Below are 21,457 nucleotides of genomic sequence, written 5' to 3'. Positions count from 1 at the left end.
AGAAAAGATAAAGGACTGCAGAGAGGGCTAGCTTGAAAGATCAACAGCTAATTGCCGCAGAGGAGAAGGTAGCCGCTGCCGATATTTCTTGAGGCACATATCACTGCAGTCGGTATTATTGTCTGATTATCTTAATTTTGAATTTAATGAATTTAATTTAGTTTGATTCAATCATGTAGATAGATACAAGACATATTCTTACAGTACATACGTTATGTTTAAATAAAATTTGTTCAGGAAAAAAATAAAAAATAAAAAAAATTGTTTGATTTAGGAACAGTTGGTCTTGTGTCTAACTATGAATCATTATTTCATAATTTGTATTAAGGAATGGGGAATAGACATATTTTTTTTGGTACTGCTACAACGAGGAGTGCCTTTTAAATATTTTGGAATAAAAAAAAAAACCAAAACAAAAAAGTCGACCCAAACTTGGATTATGGCATTTTAAAGTTTGCGGTTTATAAAATCTAGTTTTAGAAGCAACTACTCGAATGAGATTGAAAAAGATTACTAGATAAGCAAGGAATGTAGGTTTAACTACTTAAAAAGTCGTGCACTTTTTCAAAAAGAAGATGCCCAAATTAATAATTAATACAGAGCGTGCAAACCTACAAGTATCTAAATTACTCGAGCGATGCGTTTTATTTTTATTTTTCTTATTTTTAATTCTTTAAAGAGGAACGTAAGAAGCATGAATGAACTTGACTTTGACCACCACGCCAACTGGCATGCCAAACGGCTTTAATGACACTCATAACCGAATGAAAGATAAATCGTTCATGTGGTCACACCTGCATGCATTCTCTCCGTTCGGATCATAGCCTCTGATCTCTGCCAGGAAAAAGAATATTCTGGAGCATTTCCATGCACAGTTCCACGATGAGTGCAAAACATTCTATTGATTTATGTCTCCCACCGCACACTGTGAATGGGCCTGTTGCAAACTTTTGCTAGAGCAAAAATAAGAGTTGTTTCCTATATATAATGCCTCAAAAATCACGATGTGCGCATCGGCAAAGTCTGAAATGCACTCATAACTTCACAATCTGCGTAAGAAATTTGCGTTTTTTTGAGCTTCCCGCTTCAAAAACGATACTACGGCACAGGTGAACATTTTGTTAGAAGAGTCGCTTCATCGTCGGCAATATTCATCATGGCCGACGCTTGCGCAGTTCCGCGCGTATTTCGAGGAGAGTTCAAGGTCAATCAAGGCGGGTGAGGAAAATATGAACGTAAACACGCCGATTGTTATCTAGTCTAATCCTGTTCAGGTGTTATCTCGTCCCATCACAGGTGTTTTGGCGGATTGTCGTCGGCCATGATGAGTATTGCCGACGATGGAACGACTCCTCTAACAAAATGTTCACCTGTGCCGTAGTATCGTTTTTGAAGCGGGAAGCTCAAAAAACCGCAAATTTCTTACGCAGATTGTGAAGTTATGAGTGCATTTCAGACTTTGCCGATGCGCTCATCGTGATTTTTGAGGCATTATCTATAAGAAACAACTCTTATTTTTGCTCTAGCAAAAGTTTGCAACAGGCCCATTGTGAAAATCTATTCGAATCAAAAGGAATTCACATTGAATATTTCCCGCAAAAGAATAATTCTGGTGATTTACAATTAATTTGTGCCGTTTTCGGAGGAATCCATTTGAGAACAGCTCGGAAGAAATGAATTGAATCACCTTTCCGCATCCTTTCTCTTCAAACTGTTGAAAGGAAATTGAATCACACAACGAGAAGTCTGGAGATCAACTCCTGAATTAAATGCGACAGTTTACAATTTACATTGGTGACATTTGACCAAAAATACAAATAACATCGTTCGTATCATATAACTTCCATTTCCACTGTATGCAGAGTGTCTACTAAAACAGGCTGGCCATAAATCGTTACTTTTACAGTACTTTTTCAGTACATTCCCAAGATATTCAGTACCTCCTCAACAGAGAAATTCAGTACTCTTTCGGTACCTCCATTATTTGACGAAATTCGAAAAATTTCAACAATTTTAATTTCTCCCTCAAATTGCGACAAAAATTAAACAAATTCCGAACCTCCTTGCGGAGTTACCGCACATTTTTAGTACCTCTGGACCGCCCTTAAAAATCAGCATTCTTTCCGGACTTTTCATAAATTCCGGACTTGTAGACACCCCGATCATCTAACTGCCATTTCCTCTGTACATACATCATGTTCAGAGAATGATTTCCGGACTTTCTGCTGTTAAAATCATTTCCTGACTAAAATGTTACGGGGGAAAAAGCAACGTTTTTTCCTATCTCAGACCAGTGGTCCATCCAAGATTCTTTCCTCGGGGCTCAGCTTCCAGCCAAAATCGGCCGGGGAATTCTCCCGCGGGAGGGGACGATGCAGAGCATTTCTCAGAGCTGCATGGAGGGTGCAGAGACCCTTCTTTCAGTTCCGCCTCACGTATTTCGCGAGCTTTCGAGCTTTTTAACAAAGTGAGCGTTTACGCCGCCGCGCCTCGGCGGACTATTATCATTATTGGCGCGAAGGAAGGCAGAAGGCGGAAGGCGGAAGGCGGAAGGCGGATTTAACTCGGGTCCTCGCTCACCAATTCCCTCCTCTTTACTATCATCAATTTTTCCCGGGAGCACATTTTAACTTTTGTCACATTCTGGTCGATTAGAGTCGCCCTACCCAGTCGCCCAATCTTCCCCTTAGTTCAACACGACCTAATTCCTGCCCGACCGGTCGCATTCCTTCTCTTCCACCCGCCCAACTCAGGATTTGCTCTGATTTGTGAGAGAGCTTAGCCAGCGAAATGGCGTGCTTTGCGATACATCGATTGATCTGCGGTAATTCTGCAAGAGCTCCGGAATTTTCTTCATTTTTTTGTCATTTTTGTCTCAATTCGAGACAAAAGCGAGAAATTCAAATTTTTGAAATTTTTCGAATTTCGTCAAATAGAGATACAAAAGAAGTACTGAATTATGCTGTTGAAGAGGTACTGAATTTCTTGGGAATGTACTGAAAAAGTACTATTTTTGGCCAAACTGATTTAGTAGACACCCTGGTGGCGTGCTTCGCGATACATCGATTGATCTGCCATTTCAGCCTATGGAAAAGGATCGATAAACAGGGTGTTCGCAGTGAGCACCTTATTAATCGATTCATTACCATAGTTTCAAATGGCGAGATATCGATAATCGATCTTTCACGCCTCGCCTCTGCTATTACAGAATCTGAACAATGTCACGTCAAGATATATCGATTAATTCCTTCGTTGCGGTTCCGTTACAAGAATTATGGTCGAATCTGGTCATTAACAGCCATTTCTAGTGATTCTGCATGGACATTTCTGATCCGTTACCATATGCTTCGCGACAAGAAGGGTTTTCCTCTCACTCAAAGGCCCCCTCGGAAAGCTCCGGAATGACACAGCACATTTCAAGAGTTCAGTAATGCAAGTACATACGTTACGTGACATTTCAGGAAAAATTGATTGATTGATTGATTATATTATGCGATGGACGTATGTGGAGTTACAGTCGCGAAATGTAAAGTGGAGTAGCGTGCTTTGCGATATATCGATTGATCTGACCTTTAAACCTATGGAAAAGGATCGATAAACAGGGTGTTCGCAATGAGCACCTTGCTATTTGATTCTTTACCATAGCTTCAAATAAAAAAATATCCAAAATCGATCGTTTGCGCTTTGCCACTGAGCTTAGCATCTCAGAGCCGTATTCATATTTCCGCATTTCTATCAAACGGAACTATGTGCATTATGACGTGAGCCCTGTTATGCACATATGCTTATGGGTCCCAGGGCTCATGTCTTAATACACATAGTTCCGTTTGGTAGAAATACGTCCATTTAGGTGTTCTTGAAACAACTCTTTTCCTCCAGCCTGACTCTTGCAATTCAAGTCAGCGCGGCAAGGAACGGAAAATGGATAGATTAATGGAGATTAAGGCTATTCTCGTTTTATCTTCCCGACAAAGCCAGAAATCGTTTCAACGATCAGGCTGCAGGAAGTCAATTGCTTGTAGTCATCTCTTGCTAATATCAATTAATTTTTCTACAAACACGTTTTCTGGCAACAAAAAAATTCAACACCTGCAGGTTTTGCTCGTCGTACTTTTTGACCCTTTTACGGTAGGATCAACACTAATTTTAGCTGTAAATGAAGTTTGCAACCGAGATCCATTGTGACGCGTCCAAATTAGAATTTCTCGCTCAAATTGCGACAAAATTGACAAAAAAAGGAAAAAAATTCCGGACCTTCCTGCGTAATTTCCGCACTTTTTCGGTACTTCCGGACCGGCCTTAAAAAATCAGTACTATTTGCGGACTTGTAGACACCCTGAGCACTAATTTCAGCTGTAAATGAAGTTTGCAAGCGACCCATTGTGCCGTGTCCATGGACTGCGAACGGCCCTGCGCTAAGTCTAACGAACCGTGGAGGTAATAATAGAGGCCGCCGCGCCGGTTTAAGTGGAAGAATCAAAAGCTCAAACATTTTTTTCGTCTATTTCGGCGTCGTTTCGAGGGGGGCGGGCGTGGGAGCCGGGACTGATTCTATTATTAAACCGCGTCTGTCAACATGAGATCAGAAAATCAGGCTCGCGACGCCGTGGTAATTGGACGAGCGGGCCGGGCCCCGCGCGAGCGAGCCGAGCCGAGCGACGCAGGTGAACGGGTTCGAGTCGGGAATCGCGCGGCGCGGATCGGGTTGGCTCCCTCTATTTTTAGGCCCGGCCCGAGCGAATTATCGCGCTTACCGAAACAATCGTCTTTTTTATTTCTCTGCACTTTGCACGCCGTCTCGTCTGCGTCCGTCCAAAAGTCCCCGCTCGCGCCCGGAGATGAGACCCCAGAGGCAAAATATTTTAGGGACTCTGGACTAGCAATCTAAGCCATGTAATCGGGTGAGGCAAAAGTTAGGTTCGGAGGCCAACGCTACTTTTTGCACACACTGATAAAAGTATTTGTTCCTTGAGTTATTTTTGGTTAGTATATGGTGTTTCCGGCCCGGGTCGGGTTTAGTTATGGACCGGAAAACTGAATTCTCGGTTATGGAGACCGAGCTCCGGTGGAGGAAACCAAGGTCATTAAAGTCTGACATAGAATGCGTAACGCTGGGGGGGGCTCTACGCCTACTTAACGGGTGCGTTACAGGCGAGGATTCCAGGGCTACATTTCGAGTATACATTTTAAAATTAAGGTGGCAAAAGAGTTTTATATTTTGGCGATGGATTCTGAGAGAGTTCAACGCACATCCTATTGATTTCTAAAAATTGAAAGAAATCTTGATTTATAGTACGATGAAAGTAAAATTGAACTTTTCTTCTATTTTTTAAAGTCATTGTCGAATGTCGAAACTAAAATTCTTCCAAAAAACGAAACAAAAAGTCCGATTCCTGGCATTGTAGAGCTTAATCCTGTCGCGCACTGGAAAAAAAACACATTGGATCTAGAGTGCAGACTCTTGAAAACATTGACAAGAAAAAATACTCTTGATTCAATCAGATTTTTGCTTAAATCAAAAGGAAATCCGCTCAAATTAAGAGGCTTGGTTCTTGATTTAAGCAAAGATCCGATTGAATCAAGAGTATTTTTTCTTGTCGATGTTCGTAAGAGTCTGGACTGTGTTTTTTTTTCCAATGCGGCACCTATCAAAATCAGCGTCAAATTTTTTGCGTAATGGAACAAAAAAAGAAAACAGATGTCGGTACTTTTTGATCCAATATCACTGATTAAAAAGGATGTTTACGGTCCAGGAACTTGAATTCCATTTGTAACAGCCAACATCTGCATCAGACTGCGAGGCGAGAGGCGATTCATAATACATATACACGTGATTCGGAAACGCCTTCAAAATGAAGAGGCGGCAAAACATCTCACACGGTATCTTACTATCATGTTGCGTCCACTCTACAGTCCACACAGAGCGCCGTGACGGGTGGCTGAAGGGCACATTTTGTTCATTTTGAAAATCGGTCTCCAGCCCTGGTTTTTTAAAGCTCCTTAGACGGTGCATGATTACTTACGTCTCGAATGATGTGTCCACATAGCCCACAGCGTCGCGATCTGCAGCGCGAATCCCGAAGGAAAAGTTCGCGAAATGAAAATTTACTCTAAAATCCTGAGGGGTTTTTGTCAACTCTTCCCCGAAACATTATTGTAAGCCGAATTTTAGACCAAATAAGCTCATCTTGAACTCAGGGCGTCTACTAAAACAGGGTGGTTAAAAATCATCATCAAAATACTTCCAATTTTCCTCACTGAGTAGAAACGCCAATCCGCTCAGTAAACGTAAGGTGATTAATTTCGATTATTTTTCATCGAAATGGGGAGAGGGGGTGATCCAGGCGCGCATTACATTATTTATAGCGGAGGGGGCCAGGAGGGGGGGGGGTTTCGGGCAAGCGTTACTTACTTTTTTAGGGGAATGTGGGACTAGCTAGGCGTTACGGAACACTGGAAAAAAAATCCCTTGGATCTAGAATCCCGACTCTTAAAAATATTTATAAGGAAAAATACTCTTGCATTCAATCGGAGTTTTGCTTAAATCGAGAGTCAAGCCTTATAAGGTGTATCCAGGCTTCGAACTTCGCGATTTGGCCACCACGTCGCGCTGCTCAGAATAGCCGTTTATATTTGCCAAAATAATAAAAACCGTAATACTTATTCAAGTTTGGGGAGCCACGGGATATAGCAACATACTTGAGGAACACTTAGTAAGAACATCTTCTCAAAATTCCCAAAAGTAAAGTCGTAACTACGGCGGAAAATAATTCCCATTACAGCAATTGGAGAGAAAAAGAGACAGAACATGAGGGATTCCGTTGCGCGCTCGGCCACCGCCGCTAAGCTAAAAGTTTCAGCCGTACTTTCACTGCGCTTGTAATAATTGCCAATAATTTTGGCTCAAAAAATCAAGCAAAAAATAATCTATATCTTGTGGATCTGCTCTTTGTAATTTGAACAATATTATTTAAGTAATCGTCGAAGGAAAGTGAAATTCTCAGTGGTGACTGGTGGCACTATCTCTAATCTTGAATTATCCATAATCAAACCCTGGATTCACGCGGATTTTCATTTGAATCAAGCAAAAATCTGATCGAATCAAGAGTATTTTTTTGGTCAATGTTTTTAAGAGTCAGGACTCTAGATCCAAGCTACATTTTTTCCAGTGAAAGGTACAGGAGGTGGAAGGTGTCAAAAAACCGCAAAAGCGCTCCGTAATTTCGGGACGGCCCCTTGAATTTTCACCCTGAGGGCCTTTTTTCCGGACTCCATCACTCCGAAATATCATAGAGCCTTCAGTGACTCAAAGCCTATCCATAGTCGCACAGTGAATCGAGTCAATAGGAGAGGTCGGACTAAATTTGGAAACTTTAAACGCTTATAACTCCATTTATACAACATTTTAAGGTTCTAAAAATGGTTCCATTGGTTATCTCGTGACATTTTCTTCTACAAGCACCCCTTGAAATTTAAAATGTGACAAAATAGATATCAACATTTGCTGTTTTAGTCAAAAATTTTATGTCCGACCGCTCTAATAGGCTCGTTCCACCGTGAGTCGGTCAGCGCTTATTACCCAGAGCAGTTGGAGAGTCATCTCCGTTTCGTTGCCATCCCTGCAGCCTGATTATTGAAATTTTTTGTTTGTCGGATCGACATAGATGACATAGGTTAAAAGGCGGAGCGTGATTGGTCGGCTGTGTCTTAACGCTGCTTTATCGTGCCTTTGTCAGGTGGAATGATCGACAAGCTAACGGCACCTCTTAAGTTTCCGACAGTATGTCGATCATTCCACCTGACAAAGGCACGATAAAGCAGCGTTAAGACATAACCAACCAATCACGCTCCGCCTTTTAACCTATGTCATCTATGTCGATCCGACAAACAAAAAATTTCAATAATCAGGCTGCTGGTCCGGAGGCAATTACCAGGCAGCGTGCATGACGCAGGTCGCAAGAAAAACACGGCAACTCTCCGCAGAAATTATATATATATATATATATATATATATATATATATATATATATATATATATATATATATATATATATATATATATATATATATATATATATAAATAAGAGCGAAGTAAATTGAGGCCCAACATCAACAACCGCGAGCGGGCTCGTGTTTTCCCCTGAAGTCCCACTTTTCAGCGCCACCCGGGAAATTTGCGGCGGAGGCGACAGCGCTCGCGTTTCTGCGTCCCTTACGGTCACACCTCCGTACTCCCGCGCCGCGTTAAAGTATAATGCCAATTAACGGGTGCGGAAATTTGCAAGGGAGTAGAATTGAGCGACTCGGCTCGTATGCACCGAGGACCGGGAGGATGGTGCACCGTCTTAATTAGACGCGGTAATTGGTTCCCGCAACGCACATCACTCATGCGGGTGTCGAAACACACATGCTGCGGCTCATGGTGGGAGAGGAACCAAGAGTGGTGACCGCCTCTGTCAATAAAACTCTTCAATGCGCCAGGCATTTTGAGATTTTAGTACTTGGCCATGAGTAAAGTAACGAAAAAAACACAATTTTTTTTTATTTTTTTATTTTTTTCTTTTTTTGCCATTGATGGTAAATACGGTTAATAGGGTTGTAATAGGGTTATTGTAAATAGGACTTGTTAAATCCTATTTATTGTTATTAATAAAATCATAAGTTAATTTTTTTTTATCCAAGAGTCGTCACCCAGGAGACGCCAAAAAGAGATAATAAAAAAATGTTAAATCCCATTCGTTGTTATTAATAAAATCATATGTTCATTTTTATTATCTCTTTTTGGCGTCTCCTGGGTGACGACTCTTGGATAAAAAAATTAACATATGATTTTATTGATAACAACGAATAGGATGTAACAGGACTTTTGTTCTAAATGATGCTATTTTCATAATAGCTTTTATTTCTTTTGATACTATTTCCTTTCCTGTTGTTTTTACAATCATAACTACGTGTTTTATAAATGTTACTTTTTTCAGTGAGTTAACATTTTTTTGTAAAACACATATACTTCAGGTGGTTTTAAAATTTCAAACGAAACACCCGGTGCCATTGGTTTTCTCTGAAACGAATTTTCAAGCAACAGAATATGAGAAAACTGGACAAGGCCAGCGTGGAGGCTTCTTCAATGTTAATCGCCCGTCGCGTTAGTAAGGCGCACTCATACAACTATTCGTGCTCTCCGGAATGCGGGAGGTATCACACCGCAATTGAAGGCGTTTTCGATTCTGCCATGTTTTTTTATCGGGACAGTCGTAATGAGGGGGATCCCGGGATCCTCTGTGCTACGCTGAGAGTTCACCTCTATGTCCAGTTAAACTATTCATGCAGAGTATGATTCAATTTAAGTTTAAGCCTACCTAACCATGATGTCGAAGTCTACAGGAGAAAAAAAGTTGAGGTTGTGTCACTAGACACAACACGCGGAGAAACGAAGCATAGAGAAAGAAACATATCCGTAGAATACAATCCAGACCGCGCATTGGGATTCGCTGGTTTTTTGGAGATTTTTTCCTTAGCTTATGTCATTTTGTGATATCTGTAGTATTATAGACTAGTGAGAAGCTATCATTTTCCTTCAATTTCGTTTGATACCACACCACATACCTACTCTGGAGTTCGAATAGTTGCTCGCTTGGTTTTCGATCCTCAAATAGTGAGAAATTACGCACTATTCATCTCAGAATAGCGGAATATGCGCTATTGTTCCATCGTGTTCGTTAAATCCTAAACGGTCACGCACTTTCCATTTCAAAATCACCGAAAATGCGCGATTTTTCCTGGGACTTCGGATAAAAACTGAGAAATGACGCGATAATCTCCGCAAGATCGCGGCGAATACGCGATTTCTCCAGCGGTTTTGTAAAAATTAACCGAGATATTACGCTTTGAAAAATTCGGTTCATGACGTCATCCATCGCGGTAGTAACACCCTTGGTTTCTTCCACCTTTCTTTCACCAGTCAGGGAAACACACATTCGCACTGGTTACTCAACGTGCAACTCGGATGAAAGCAAGGTGGAGGAGACCACACAATCCTGGTGGATGACGTCATAAACCGAATTTTTCAAAGCGCGATATCTCGGTTAGTATTGAACGTAAAAAGTTGCTATTTGGGCAGGTCTTATTATTTTCAGCTAATCTACAAGAATCTAGTATCAAAACACGATTCTGTGACCAGCGAAACTGACCCATCAGCAAAAAATAATAATTATATTTGCATTTATTCAATATAAAATGCGACTGCCAGGATAGTCTAGAAAAATTAAAAATTGGGTCGGTAATGTCTTAAAGCTTACAGAACTGTTTCACGAGAAATTTGGGAACATGAACGCCAAAAAAATTCAAATCAAACAGAAGTAGATTTACGGTTTGAAATGCACAGTCAAAAAACCTATTTCCTCGAAGACGCTACTTTATATATCGATGGTTCCAGTTGCTGTTATTACGGATCTCATTATTTTTATCTGATCGACAAGTACGAAGCATCAAAACACGATTCTGAGAGCGGCGCAACTGACCCACTCATGCTTAAATCGCAGATCCCTGACACGTGCAAGAGATCCATTGTTGGACCAAATTCAACAGACAGCAACCGAATGCATTTGAATGTTGCAACTCCTCCTGTTTTGGAGAGAGGCCTGAAAGTATACACATGAAAAGAGGGGTAGAGACTGCTACCGCGGGGTGCGGGGCGGTGGGGGGGGGTGGGGCCGGGGGAGGAGTTGAGAACTGAGAAATGAGTAATGAGACGTGAGCGATGATCGTTCGAGTGGTGATGCCGCGAAATATTCAAGTATTCACGGCACTTGCCCGCCGAGCGGCGAATTAACCCGCCCAACGAGTTACATTGACTAATGAAGTTGGGCTGCCGCAGCTTCCAAGGGCCCCTCGTCCCCGCGGAAAAGTGGTCGGCCGGGCCGGCGGGGGGCGCGGCGGCGGGGGACTCGCGGAAAGCACGGCGGTCATCATTGCCCCTTATTCGGGCTGTCTCCCGAAAGAATGGTCGGGTAATTAAGCTGCCTTGCTATGACATTGTGCGCTGTATCGTTTTCAGCGGGTGTAATTAGAGCCCCAGATACTCACCACCCCCCCCCCCCCCCCCCCGCGACGTCAGACTGCCCGCCGATGCCAAATGGACCGGATTTCACAGAAACGCATCGAGTCGTGTTTTGGGGGGGAAAGAGTTGGGGATAGTTTCGAAGTCGATTATTCGGAAACTGTTTCTCCTCGAAAATTCTGAGTTGAAAAAGAAATATTTTAAACAAATAGATCAGACTGCCCACCGAATTCTCCTCGAAAATTCTGAGTTGAAAAAGAAATATTTTAAACAAATAGATCAGACTGCCCACCGATGCTTAATGGACCGGATTTCACAGGAACGCATCAAGTCCCATTTTGGGGGGAAAGAGTTGGGGATAGTTTCAAAGTCAATTATTCGTAAACTGTTTCTCCTCGAAAATCCTGAGTTGAAAAAGAAATATTTTAAACAAATAGATCAGACTGCCCACCGATGCTTAATGGATCGGATTACACAGAAACGCATCAAGTCATATTTTGGGGGGAAAGAGTTGGGGATAGTTTCGAAGTCCATTATTCGTAAACTGTTTCTCCTCGAAAATTCTGAGTTGAAAAAGAAATATTTGAAAAAAATAGATCAGACTGCCCACCGATGCTTAATGGGCCGAATTTCACAGAAACGCATCAAGTCATATTTTGGGGAGAAAGAGTTGGGGATAGTTTCGGAGTCAATTATTCGTAAACTGTTTCTCCTCGAAAATTCTGAGTTGAAAAAGAAATATTTGAAACAAATAGATCAGACTGCCCACCGATGCTTAATGGGCCGAATTTCACAGAAACGCATCAAGTCATATTTTGGGGAAACAGAGTTGAAAATAGTTTCAAAGTCGATTATTCGTTAACTGTTTCTTCTCGAAAATTCCGAATTAAAAATGAAAATATTTTAAACATATAAATATTCATGAAAATTGGTTCTTAAATTCGAGTCTGATCGATGGCTAGAGTGCGAAACCACGTTGCAGTGTTTTAAAATTGCCGCTCCCATTTTACTTTTTCGAAGAGAAACAAGTTAATTTTATTGCTTGTTTACGAGTACGGAATGTTTGCCGACGGAGAATAAAAATCAAGATACTTTTCAAGAAATTATACGTTGACTGAGTCTTCAAAGAAAAAATAAAGTAGGTACGGCAGGAAGTCTGCCACCTCGTAAAGCTTCAAACCTCTTTCCTCGATTCGAACTTAACGTGACTTAGTGCGTTCCTGCTAAATTCGGTTTAAATAGACAACAATTCCTGAGTCGAAGTACGTCACTTTAGAGCCGTCCTTAAATTACGTCGCACGCTCTGATGGGAGAAAGGTGGGGGTGGGGGGTGTCTGAAACAGTGTGATGTCGCGCCAAAATCTGAGTGAAACATCGTTCCTCTCCTTCTTTCAACATACGAGACGCCTCAGTTTTGGTAATTTATATTAACAAAAACATGGCTGAAATTCTGCCATGCTAAGGAAAAATGCCGGACGAACATTCGAGAATTGCCAAATTTCCCCGGATAAAACATGTATTTCTGAGGAAAGTTGTTCGTATTTATCCTTGCAATTTTCTATTTTTTTAGAATAATTTGCAAACAAAATTATCTGAAGAATTTAAAGAAGGAAATTAAAAATCCCGGTAAATTCGTTTTTTATCGAAGGAGATCTGACAACGTCTAAAGGCTCATACGGTGTTCTTCCTTAGCACGGTAGAATTGAGAGGTGCAAAAGCTATAAGTTACAGACCTGATCTCCTGTGGGGTCGCCATCATGAGCAGCCGATGTATTCCCAGCTTCACCAGACTCATTTTTGGTTACAGGTCCGTCACTTTCGAGCGTGGATTCATCTTGAGGAACGTCGTACACAAACATGGAGTCCCCCCAATTTTCGGAGCACTGCACCTCAACGTGCTTCTTTTCGCCAGGTTCCTCTGCGTTTTCTGCTTGAGGCTTTTCAATTGCCTTCTGAGTGTGACTTGCAATAAAATCACTGAACATTACCAGGGATATTTTTATCATGTCATCAGTTGAAAAATGCTGGACGGAAATATCTCTCTCATGGGTGTGTTTCTTCATTTTGTTTGAATTTCCAAAATTTTTTTGCTTTTTAATTTTACCGCTTGGACTGGGTGAACGACTTCCATTACTTGGAAGTGTTGCTGGGACATCAACATTCATTTCGACAGTTGGATCGCCTGTCTTAATATTGACAGGGTCTTCTGTCTTATTGTTGACAGGGTCTTCTGTATTAATGTTGACAGGGTCTTCTGTCTTAATATTGACAGGGTCTTCTTGACTAGCCATTGAAAAAGTTGCGTTACTTTCAATAAGATATTTTGTTTTGGAGTACAGCAGATAACTTGCACACGATGTTCTATCCTTGATATTACACCTTTTAAAGTGTTTATATATCCTGTTGAAGGAGCCCAAAGATTTGACCAACATAGATTGTCTGCAAAAAGCAAATAATGTTGAAATTAGCAAATTGACACTAATGAATGGAGGATGCAGCAGAAAACTATGGTATAAACACTGCTGAATTTCAATTCGATCTTTTCAGGGAAGATAATAGATCACTATGATAAAAAAAGATAACTGTGAAATTTCACATGTCAGAAATTAAAAGCAAAGAGTTACGAACTTTCAAAGTTCGGTGAAATAGAGTATTTTCTCATTGGTAGCACATCCTTCTCCTCCATAACCTCCCTCGTAGGCTTGGAAGGGCTAGGCTTGCCTCTCGGTGGAGTTTATGTTTCTCACCAGCAAGACAAAACCATACTAACAACAATTTTTGAAATAATTATTCCAAGATTCAAGATTCAAAAAGGCAATGTATCGACAACGAGGTTATGCGCAGCAGCCTTGCCGCAAAAAAGGATAATAACCCTCTCTCCCTTTGCATTAACGCGAATTGTCCGGTAAGAATCTTAAGATCTCGATACACGATCAAATTCAGAACCGATTCCGATCAAAGAAAACCATTTGATGACTGTTGGTCACCATTCACTAGTCTTCTTAGATCAAAATTTGACGGCCCGTCCGATTTTGTTCGAAATAGAGTGCCACAGTTCATCATTTCTTACCGCGCAGAACATTACTGCCAAGTTTTCATTTGAAAATAAGGGATAGTCACCATTTTAGGACTGATGACTATCGACATACAAGTCGAGTCGAGTCGAGTCAATTGGAGAGGTCGGACAAAATTTGGAAACTTTAAAAGCTTATAACTCCGTATACACACAATTTTGATGTTCTAAAATTGGTTTCATTGGTTTCCTCGTAAAAGCTCCTTCTAAAAGTACCCCTTGGAATTTAAAATACGACGAAATTAACATAAACAAGTTGGATTTTGCAATCGCTAGCGATAGCAATATTCGTCATGGGAACGTTAGCTTCTGGGATATGAAAATGTTAAGGTACAGTTCGTTTGTAGTATCTTCTGAATTGAAGGGGCTATGTAATTTTGTGTTGACATCTCTTTTTTAACATTTTTAATTATTTTCTTTGCATACAAGAAAGCTGTTATGTACCAATTATTTATTTTCGTTGGATTATTTATGGTTTTCGGAAGTTACCGCATTTAAGTTTCAGGTTCGCTTATTCGGCGTAAAGTATACAAAAGGTGTCACAAAAGCACCGGGACTTGTTCTGTAACTTCGAAAGTAAGATGGATACAGACATGATCTTGATCTCATTTTAAAGATCAACTCAATACCTATCGATTAAAACCAAGATCAGCTCAATCGGATAAAAATTGGAAAAAGTTATGGCCCATTTGAAATCAGCGAGGAAAGTTTACGCCTACGGTTTTTAAGGAAGATTCTTCATCGCCGTAAATCGAAAATTCGGCCTATAAAGTGATGCTTATTGTTTTTTTTTCATTTTCGAGGTGTCATTTATCAACATTTTGTACCACCAAACACAACAGTTGACAGTGCGTATTATTGCAAAGTGCTAAAGGAGTTGAGAATGCACATTTCCCGGAAACGGTCGGACTTGAAAGCTTCGTGGATACTCCATCAAGACAAGCGCGGCCTCACACATCGAGCTTAACACGTGAATTTATGAGTAAAAATGGAGTTGAAACAATCCCTCATCCCCCTTACAGCCCTGACTTGGCTCCATGTGATTTTTGGATGTTTCCTACACTTAAAAGGGAGCTTCGTGGACGAAGATTCGAATCGAAGACCGAAATCCAGAATGCAATTCAAAACTTTTTCAACGCCATCCCAGAGGAAGAATTCAGGAAAACAATGTTGGATAAGTGGCAAGAGCGCATGAAAAAGTGCATCCGGTTTGATGGACGGTACTTTGAAAAGCAAAAGGAAGTTATGGAAGATTCGGAGGAAAGTGGATACGAATATTAACTTTTTGAATCCTGGTAAGCGAAAAATCTTCCTAAAAACCGTAGGGGTAAACTTTCCTCACTAATTTCAAATTGTCATAACTCGGTCAATTTTTATCCGATTGAGCTGATCTTGGTTTTAATCGATAGGTATTGAGTTAATCTTTAAAATGAGACCAAAATCATGTCTGTATCTATCTTACTTTTGAAGTTACAGAACCAGTCCCGGTACTTTTGGGACACCCTACGTATGATATTTTTACTCTACACATATGCCTGAATACGCATCATAAGGGACCTATGTGCTTCCTAAGTTGCCAAGTATTAATTATTGTTTGATGATTGGTCTAAAACTTTCAATACAACCAGTAAAAATTAACTGTCCCCTGATTCGAACCCCCGCTCGCACAAAAAGTGATTTACTCCCAATGCCAGAATGGTGTTTCTGCTGACTGAGCCATCTCGCCGTTTGGGAGCGTCGGGAGAAAACAGAACAGTTAAGTGATCTCGGACGCTGAGCGGGGCTTCACAAAAGACAACCTTGAGATTTCGGCAGTTCGGCCACTGGCGTCATAAGAGAAAACGGATTAACCGCATTACTCTGTGAGACATTGTTTACCTATGCTGTCATATGTCACAAGGTTCATCTCAGTATGCATTTGCGATCGCGGCAGTAAGCTGAGGCAATATTTCTGTATTCATGGATTAAATCCATCAATCGAGTTCTGATTTTGGCTCATATATCCGTAACGGGTCCTCCAGAGCAATTTTCCACCTTGTACGATGGTTATTATTTCTTTATATCTATGTTTAAAATTTGAGGTGGGATAATGGCGGCTTCTCAAGAACACCGAGGTAGGCGATCTTTTGCACCAACGAACACAAAACTGATGGCGAAAAATAACCAATCAGAACCTCCCAAAAAAAAGAATTTGCCTAAAAACGGAACTTCGTGGTTCTGCGCAGATTTACCAGTCAGACACGACATCTTAAGGTGGAAAAAAACTCGCTGAAAGCGAATTTTAGCAAAGAACACAACTTGACGTAGAGACATGATTGGCTAAAAAATACAACGGTTTTTGATACATCGGAAAATCAACCAAAAATCGGAGACTGGGCAAAACGCTCAAGGTCGCAGAGGTATAGGGAATCCCATAGCGAAAGCAACGGAACGATTCTAATATCATGGGGAACTCCGTTCCCATGACAAAATTTGCAGTTTTAGTCAAAAATGTCATGTCCGACCTCTCTGATTGTCTCGATCCACTATGCGACGCTTGGATGAGAATTGGTTCCGGAATTCGATCGTGTATCGAGACCTTTAAAGCCGTTCTACCGGTTTAGGCAATCACACCGTATGAGCATCTGCATGTGGTGAAATCTGAATTCCCCGTGATTAAACCATTATTTTCGCGAAAACTTGTAAATATTTTCTTCTGGAAATTTTCAGATACATAGTATCAAAATGCAACTGAAGTTCTCAGAACAATCGGAAGAAAATAATCACAAGTTATCCAAAAAAGCTGTGAAATATCAAAGGAACTTTGGCAATCCTAGCGGCGCGGCGGCGCCGCGGCGGCTCTCCTGAAGCGATACTCTTGAAGGCGCTCTGAGCAACTATTTCGCCACAGAGGTATTGCACGGTATCAGACGAAAATGAAGGCGCACTATCGTAATGCAAAGTGACCAGCAGTATCGTTATTACCATCGCGTGGAGTCCTATTGGTTCTACTGTATGCAGCCTCTATTCGATTGATTTTTGTGGAACTTGGTACCAGATGGCATTTTTCGCCAGGAAACTTTAATTAAAACTCAAATTTTCGAGATACGAAAATCTGAGATGATTTGTGGCCTAAAATGTTATCTTGGCGCCTTTGAGATTTTCGAACTTTGCCATCGATATATATCTAATCTTTCTCTGTTCAGTTTCAAAATCGATGTACTCTCAGCTAATTTTGATATCGATATCGGCGCACTTTTTAACTTTCTTGTGTTTTGAACATTCCAATCGGATCAAATCAACACAAGCTAGTGGTATATTATGGTGCTTTGGAAGCACCTTATATCACTCGCTTATGTTGATTTGGTCCGATTTGAATGTTTTAAGTTTCAACACAAGAAAGTTGAAGAGTGCGACGATATCGAGGTTTTGATAAGCCGAGAGTGCATCGATTCTGAAACTGAACAGAAAAGATTACATAGATGACAAAGTTGGATGACCTAGAGAGCGCGCCAAGATAGGTAACATTTCAGGTAACATATCATCTTGGATTTTCGTACTTCGAAAATTTGAGTTTAAATTCAATTTTCCTGGCAAAAAATGTCACCTATTACCAAGTTTTACAAAGATCGATCGAACAAAAGCTGCGTGTCGAAAGATCAGAAGAACTCTACACGGTGGTAAACGATACCGGTTACTCCGTACTCCATACAATAGTGCGCCTTCATTTCCGTCTGATACTATGCAATACTTCAGCGGCGGAATAGTTGCTCAGAGCGCCTTCAAGAGTACCGCTTCCACTTGATGGCACGAGAGTCGCCGTTAGTAGTTGCCAAAGTTCCTTTGATAAAACACAGATTTTCTGGACATGTGAATATTTTTCTTCCGATTTTTCTGAGAATCCCGACTGCAATTTGATTCTATGTACCTATCTGAAAATTTCTATTCGGAAGAAAATTTTCACAAGTTCCTGCGCAGATGATGGTTGAATGACGGAAAAGTGTAAACACCGGAAATGGGAAGGGAAAAGCAGAGAAGGAAGGTAAAAACCAGAACCGGAAAATGAAAACTGGAAAAAAGGAAGTGAAAACCGGAAATAAGAAATAAAAACCAGAGGTGGGACTTGAGGACAAGAAAAGAAAAGTAAATCCGGCAGTAGAAGGTGGAAATCGAAAATAGCGGTAATCCAGGATTGCGCGAAAGGCCTGAGGAAAACATATGAGGATTACGCGAAAGGTCTAAGAAAACATATGAGGATTGCGCGAATAGAAACCTAACGTCTGCTACATGAATGCGCGAATAGAAACCTAACGTCTGCTACATGAATGCGCGAACTTAAAATGAAGTTAATTTAAGGTAGAAGTTTGGCAAAACAGGAAACACTCGGAAAATAAACGCATTTTTATGTTAACGCTAGTTTAGATTAGTTAGTTGACAAGTCATCAATGCCTACCCTCTGATGATAAATGAAGTGAACAGATAAAATGATGGTCGTGGGCATAAGGAGCTTTCCTAACTTTTTTCGGGAAAAATATTTAATCGGGAGAAACGACGCAACGTTTGAATGCTCATACGGCGTCGAAACACAACATAGGCCTTTTAAACTCTATTATTCGGGATTATTCTAACGCGAGTTCGAATAATCGCGCCAAACACAGTGCGGCTGGCGTTGGACGTATATCAGCGCCTGCAAGACTTTTGGAATACTTCACGCATTGCGCCAAACGGTGCGGTCGATGTCAAGCCCATATTAGCGGCTACAAGACTGAATGAATACTTCACGCATTGCGTCAAATGCAGTGCAGTCGGTCAGTTGACGTGAAACGCATGTACTAGCGCCTACATTCCTACAAGACTGTAGGAATGCTGTAGGACTGCGTGTCATCATTCTTGACTTGCTGCTCCAGTTTTTACCATAATTACAGGGAAAATATGTATCCTCTTCGCAAAGATTCAAAAACTCGGATGCTATTTCATTTTTTCTTTTGTTACGTTTGAAAAAAAAGAACGATCACGTCGAAATTTTCGATACTTTTATTTGAGATCATTTAGGTAAATTCGCGGAAACTTTTCGGAAAACTGTAGGTAGCTTTTTAAAGACATTAATCAAAAATAAAACATGATATGAGAGATAAATATACGCTTTCTTTCAGGTGCACCCGCCGGGCTTTGAATCCATTCATCTCTGAAAAAACTTGAGCATGGTTGTTCTGCTATTTTTTACGTGTAGTTTCTATCAGTGGTTGGTGACCGCGTGGCGGCCACAGGCCCCTAGTTCACTTTTTAAATGTCTATGAAAGTTCTCTGGGCCATTCGTGCTGCAAAGGCTATCCATTGAAGAGAGACATGTAGGTAAGAAAGGAAGGAATGAACAGTCTTCCGCGATGTAGTTATCTACCGCAAACTACCAAGGTTGCCAGATTAACGCTTCCTCGTCGAATATTGAATATTCGCGCCAACATTTGAGTTCTCAGTACCAGAAAATTCGCGCAATCCTGTGCATCTCCGAAAAGGTAAAAAGGGAGCATACGCGCAATCCTACCGTAGTCGAAAATAGGTCATGGTAACCGGAAATAGGACGTGAAAACTAGAAGTTGTAGGTGAAAACTGAAAGTGGAAAGAATAAACCGGTGATTTATTTATTTATTAATTTTTATAGTTATAGAAGAACCACAGGGCTACTAGGGCCCCAAAGCATATCTTATTGATGCAATTAATTTCTCAATACAAAAATATGCGTTTGATCTCAACTAACATACAAATCAACTAACATCCAAATTTAAAAAAAAAAAAAAAAAAAAAAAAAAAAAAAAAAAAAAAATCCACACAATTTGCTTATTTACTTTTGAAAAGCACAAGTAATTAAATTTATAAATGAGATTATGTAAAAAGACTATCAAGGAAAATAGACAAAATGGAGAAAATAAAGAACATGGGGAATACAAAAGATAGGAGTTCCCACTCGATACAGCCCCAGGCGACTTGACCGCGGCTAATGGTCCCGCAATGGGAGAGGGACAGGGAAAAGAAAGTAAAACCCCACCGAAATAGGAAGTGAGAACCGGAAAAGGGGAGGGAAAACTAGAAGTGGAGGGTGAAAACCAGGTACGGTAAGGTAACCAGGTAAGTGGAAGGTAAAAAAAAGCAACTGCGGGATAAAAGTAAAACCCGATATAGGAAGTAAAAACCGGAAAAGGGGAGGGACAACTAGAAGTGGAAGGTATAAACCAGGCGCAGTGAGGTAACGGGGTACATGGAAGGTAAAAAAAGGCAGATAAAATGTATCCCCAAGTATACATTTATGTAGCTAACTCAAAATCAACAATAACAAAGATAAGTGTTTTGGATCTGTCACCCCCAAATTATTTCAATCTTGAAAGAATGGTGTCCTGCCAACTTATTTGTTTGGTTTTAATTTCTGACACTAGAAATTTCTCAGGTACCATTCCTTATCGGTGGTATAATGCCCCTGAGAATAACAACTTAAATTCAGTAAGCTATATACTATGGAATGGACGATGCAAGTATCTAATTGTATGACGGATTTGGTTTATGCCTTCATAAAGTCCACACCAAATAAGTTTGCACTCTTCCGAACTATAACAGAAGATCATTTGACATCACTTTTGCAGGTGAAGCAAACACAAGAAGCAAGATGGCGGGTCTTCTGCTGCAGTCTAAAATAGTGTAAACTTATTCGGCATGGACTCTTGACAGTTAACAGCTCCTGTAAGAATTTTTTGGAAATTGTAACCATCATTTAGGAAGGGTCCAAAGGACAGTCGTGGAAAATTAATTTACTAGCTCCAAGCCGATAAATGTCCACGATGCATTCCCAGCACTAGAGATGTCTCAGAGAAATGGCAGCGAGAAAAAATTCATCCAAATTTTACGGTAGGAACAGATGATGGAATCATTCTTCTGCGTGCAATTATGAGTCTGTGCATAAAGTTCAGATGGATAAAATTAATGGTCTCATGACATAAAGCTTGAATGAGCAGATATTTTATTCCGCCACTTCTTTGAGTTCATAGAATTGGAATAATATAGAAATATAAGAAAATAAAACCTGAAATGGACCAGGAGAAGTGCATACCTGTGATTGCAGGTCTTCAAAACATCAGCGCTCTTTCAAGAAAAAATGACACCTGGGAGGATGAATACCTCCGCAAAAAGATGAATCACTTCCGGATATTAATTTTTACTTAAATATAATGTAATAAAACAGAAAATTAATTCGTTGAAACTGTTAAAAGCACACCACAACCCGCGAACAGACCGCGTTGTTTACGATTTCATCCATGCTTTCCTGGCTTTCCCGATTTTTTGCAGGTTATAATTTCTTC

The 21,457-nt window shown here is 40.6% G+C and overlaps 1 protein-coding gene across 2 annotated transcripts in view; it reads right to left on the bottom strand.

Annotated features, from left to right (window-relative positions):
* The window catches only part of LOC109041789 (pseudouridylate synthase RPUSD2), a 335,027-nt gene extending 313,624 nt beyond the window's left edge, over positions 1-21,403 (bottom strand). Inside the window, exons 1-3 of one of the 2 annotated variants that reach the window (XM_072302098.1) lie at positions 21,208-21,403; positions 17,451-17,571; positions 12,793-13,498 (exon numbers count right to left, since the gene is read on the bottom strand). In XM_072302098.1, the coding sequence (XP_072158199.1) occupies positions 12,793-13,491 (699 nt within the window). In that variant the 5' untranslated portion in view covers positions 13,492-13,498; positions 17,451-17,571; positions 21,208-21,403. The remainder of the gene's footprint in view (positions 1-12,792; positions 13,499-17,450; positions 17,572-21,207) is intronic. The other variant, XM_019058214.2, reaches the window with a different exon arrangement.
* Between the last annotated feature and the right edge of the window lie 54 nt (positions 21,404-21,457).

This window comes from Bemisia tabaci, chromosome 7 (assembly GCF_918797505.1).
Source record: "Bemisia tabaci chromosome 7, PGI_BMITA_v3".
Taxonomy (NCBI): domain Eukaryota; kingdom Metazoa; phylum Arthropoda; class Insecta; order Hemiptera; family Aleyrodidae; genus Bemisia; species Bemisia tabaci.
Note: the sequence above shows the minus strand (reverse complement) of the source record. Positions and strands in the feature narration are given on the sequence as shown.